Source organism: Cicer arietinum, chromosome 3 (genome assembly GCF_000331145.2).
Source record: "Cicer arietinum cultivar CDC Frontier isolate Library 1 chromosome 3, Cicar.CDCFrontier_v2.0, whole genome shotgun sequence".
Classification (NCBI taxonomy): domain Eukaryota; kingdom Viridiplantae; phylum Streptophyta; class Magnoliopsida; order Fabales; family Fabaceae; genus Cicer; species Cicer arietinum.
Genome location: NC_021162.2, coordinates 69,136,304 through 69,141,003, shown reverse-complemented (window position 1 = coordinate 69,141,003; position 4,700 = coordinate 69,136,304). Strand labels below are relative to the sequence as shown.

Below are 4,700 nucleotides of genomic sequence, written 5' to 3'. Positions count from 1 at the left end.
TAATGCAGTAAATCATAAAATAAACACATGTGGAAAAAGTTAAATTCATAGATACAAATTAATTAAGTAATTTTAGAGGTTTTTCATTAGTACTTAATTAAAACATGAATAAAATTTAAAAATTATTTTAGTAATATTGTTTAGTGTCTCTACTCCAGGAACTTTAAGAACTTGAATATTAATATTAGTACAAATAATTGTTCTTGGGGTCTACAATAATTTTTTTAAGATGTCGGGTTGGATTTATTGATCAAGCAGTGCAGAAAAAAACAAATCTATATGTATTACATCTATGCGGGACAGGGTATCCCCGCACTTAAAAATGTGACCTACAATCTTGACAATCATGTCATATAAATTGAAATAAAATTATTATTTTATTGAAGTGGTTTAAAACCTGGGTTTAATTAACAGCTTAGATATTTTTTTTTTTACAAAAAATCTTTTAGAACTGAGTTTTGTCAAAAAAATTCACATACTAAGTTTTTATTTAAATATTTACAGCCAATTTAATACAAGCATTAGTGGACAGTAGTGACTAACAGCAAAATGAAGAAACCAAATAACGTGATTCAACAGTTATTTACAATTATGATTCATGAACAAATTAAATTAATTTTGTTAATCAAGGTATACTTCTTTTAATAAAAAACTTAGGAACTTCTTTTAATAAAAAAAACTTCCCGACACAAAACAAGAGCATGAAAAATGTAGTAATTATTGTGCGATAGATGGAGTAATTTCCAAATTATAAGATGTATTATATAATATTTATAAAAAAAACCTAATTAATTGATAATATATTGATGTTATTGTTTAATTAAAACATTAATTGAAAGGAAATTAATATAGAACAATAATAAACAAAATAGAAAAAATTAATGCACTACCAAATGTTTTTTTCGGATAAGCACTACAAACCATTTTTAGGTGGGTGTGAAATTATCTAAAAGGTACTAACTCCGTTTATATAATGTAAAAAAAATCTTTTTATCTCCTTATAAGATCTTTTTTGAAATTTTACCTACATTAATTATTATTTTTTTATCAATATATCTCCAATTAATTTACATTTTTTCTACAATTAATAATAAATACTATAATAAAAACACCTCTCTTGAAAGATAAACAATTTAATAGTACTGTCAATTTTTTTAATTAGTCCAATATAGATATAATACTATTTATAATACAAGACAAAGTAGTAGTGGTTGTTGACTTTTACTTATTAATTATCGACTACACTATTCCCTCCCTTCTAAATTACTTTTAGGTATTAATTATTTACTACACTATTCCCTCCTAAAAGAATTATTTTACCCCAACTGAAAAAAATATATAGTGATTTTATTAAATTATTTAAATTAATTATTGATGTATTTTATTTTTTACAAATATAAAATAAAGAGTAATAACTTGAGAGTAATATATATGTAATATTAATTAGATGATATAGTTGAAAAATAATTACAATTATATTGAAAAATTGAAGAAAAAAATTATTTTGATAATTTTTTTTTCTTCCAAATATTATGAATATCGTAAGACGGAGAAAGTATTTATTTTATAGATTCTCCTCCGCCTAATATCCTCTGTTGAGTATCTTGTTATCACAAATTAAAATAAAAAAAAATATGAATAATTAATACAAAAAGTCACTAGTTAAATGATAAATTATCATATGCAATATTATTCTCTCTCCACCACACAATAAGTAATTCATTTAAAAAAAGTTGTTCAAAAATGAATGTCTATTTTAATTTTTAATATAATTTTAATTACTTTTTTATTCAATTGTACTGACAAATTAATGTCACATACATGTCCTACTTACAGTTTAAGATATTTTACTTTACATAAATAATAATAATAATAATAATAATAATAATAATAATAATAATAATAATAGTAGTAAGTACAATAATAATTTATTAGAATAATTTAGTAAATATATTATTTCCTTTTTTATTTATATATAGTACATTTCTTTAATTTGTGTGAAAATTAAGATAATATTATAAGACATAGGAAGTACATAATTTATAATTCAGATTCTTTCAGTCTAATTATTTAAATTTATACATTATATAGTATTTGCTCAAATCCCTGCCTAATCAAATGAAGCAAAGTCAAGTCAAGTCAAGTAGCATAGACATGCAATTGTGGCATTGTGCATTTTGGAGAAAAAATTGCACTTTTTGGGTGAACATAAATTATTTGGTGACTAAGTAAATTAACATTAAATTATATGAATCTTTTGGCGGTATATGCATATATTCCATTTAAGTTTACGCGGTAGTATAGTATATATAATATCAGCGGTCAGTTTATACCTCATATGGTAAACAATATTATTTTTGTCTTTGAAGAGTCCAATGCATATAAGACAAAATGCTTACGGTATACTAAAAACTTTACATTATTTTGATTGCGATTATAAATTGTGTTTTAATAAATTGACAAAGAATATTATATATAAATTCATTAACATATAATACATTAACTATGTATAATGCAGATAATAAAATTATCATGTGCAATACATCATTAATTTTCCCAAAACATATATAATTACATGTACTTTGTAAAGTTTTCTTTACCTTTACAGAACAACGGTATAAAGAAAAATCAAGAAATGAGATGATGATGGTGATAATGATGAAATATTCCAAGTTGAATTAAGAAATTCCAAGTTGATGAAAAATTCCAAAAGCTAAGAAACTAAACAAAAAAGAAAAAGAAAATGAAAATGAAAGCTAAGAAGTCAAGCTCAATAGTTGCTCAAGATATTCAGCACCCAAATCTTCAAACACTAATACATTTTGTGAATTAGTTTTGTCCTCAATATGAATCTGAATTTGATCAATATCCCTCTTGATGATTTTGTTTTTAGTAGGTAATTTATTTGACTTTTTTCTCATGATGTGTTTTCTCTTGAGTGCTAATACAGGGGAAGTACCTTCTTCGAAAGGCTTAAAATTAGTAGCCAATTCTTTGAGTGATTCTTTGACAACTTCCTCTGGAAAATTCAACACTGCCAATGACCCTCTTGTTGAAAAAGCTGCTTGATCATAAGCTAAAGCAGCTGCTTCAGCTGTATCAAATGTTCCAATCCATACTCTAACACCTTTTCTTGTTGAATCTCTTATTTCAGCTGCAAATTTTCCCCAAGGCCTTCTTCTTACTCCTCTAAACACCCTTTTGGTCATTTCCTTTGTTGTTGTTGTTAATGTTTGTATCTCTTTCACTTGTGTGTATGTTGTTTTATTGGATGACACTTCTTGTGACTCATTGCTTAGTATGGATCCTGAAGAGTTGGATTCATCATTGGATGATAATGATAATGATATTGATTCATTCGTAAGGGTATTGTTGTTGATGTCATCATTGAAGAAAATGAAATCTTCTAATTCCCATGAGAAATTACTAGCGTAGGAATTTTCAGGGAAGTAGAGAAAATTTTGGTTTTGGTTTTGGAAGAGAGGAGAATCAAAATCCATTTTTTTGATGCACTCAACAAATTAATTCTCTTTATGTCTTGAGAATATTCTTTATAGGCCTAATGTATTTCTTTTTTTGCCTTTTATGGTGAAACTACTAATTTTGGGTGTTGAAGATATTGTGGCCTTGGCTCATTTATATACTCATTGAAATGAAGGAAAACAAAAAGACTTGAAAATTGAGAGATTGATGATTTATTTGAATTAATTAAAATATAATACTATTGTGAGTACTATGATTTGACTGTGGTTAAAAGTAAGGCCATAGAGGATGTCTTTGAATATTTATAATTTTATATGATCTTCTTGTATTAAAGAATGGATGTAACGCCTAAATCAAAATCGCCCAGTAGAATATTCCTTTGGTATGATGATGAAAATGGTAATTGCTTTGTTTAATTAAGGCACGTGAGTCAACTCACGAGTAACGTGGGCAACTCCTAATGGGGCATATACGATTACACAAAGACCATTACCAAAAAAATATCTAATATAAGTGGTGTGTTATACTATTTGGGTAATATTTAATATTTTTTATATTATAAAACGCTATAAGGTATTATTCGTATAATATTTCATAGCGTTTATAATAAAAATATTATGCTGGATTGTTCGTGTAATATTTAATAACGTTTGTCAATATAAGTATCATTAGCGCTCATAACTAAAACGAAGTGCCATATAAAAAATTAATCTTTGCTTAGCGTTTGTAATATGCTGCATAGCAAAATTATACTACTCTGTTCATTTTCAAAATTTGGTAACTGTGAAAATTTTGTTTTAAGCTATTTATTGGTGACAGTGTATCACATTGTATTGAAACTTTTGTTAGGAGATAAGTTCTACCCGTTAAACTTAAAGTTAGTGTATATTGTGAATTTCTAAAAGTAAGAAAGTTATACCTAAAAAAAAAATAACATATTAGTGTAGTATGATTTAAATATATTTTTGACCTCTATAAATATATCTTTTTTTTTTTTTTTTACTTTAGTTCTCGTAATTTATTTATTTTTGGTTTATATTTCTGTAATATAACAAAATTATTTTTGTCCTTAACGTTAACTTAACTGGATGTTATAAAAACGTTAATGGACAAAAGAAAATAATTTTTTATCCCTGTAAATATAACAGTTTTCAATTTTAATTTCTGAAAAATATTTTTTTGAATTTCATCCCTGTAATATTTAAAAAATTTATTTT

General features: G+C 25.1%; 1 protein-coding gene across 1 annotated transcript; it reads right to left on the bottom strand.

The window, feature by feature from the left end:
- Positions 1–2,441: 2,441 nt before the first annotated feature.
- On the bottom strand, positions 2,442–3,696 carry LOC101513250 (ethylene-responsive transcription factor 1B). Its single transcript, XM_004493714.4, has one exon. It carries the CDS (start codon positions 3,498–3,500, stop codon positions 2,757–2,759), a length of 744 nt encoding a protein of 247 aa, XP_004493771.1. The 5' UTR covers positions 3,501–3,696; the 3' UTR covers positions 2,442–2,756.
- Positions 3,697–4,700: the final 1,004 nt, after the last annotated feature.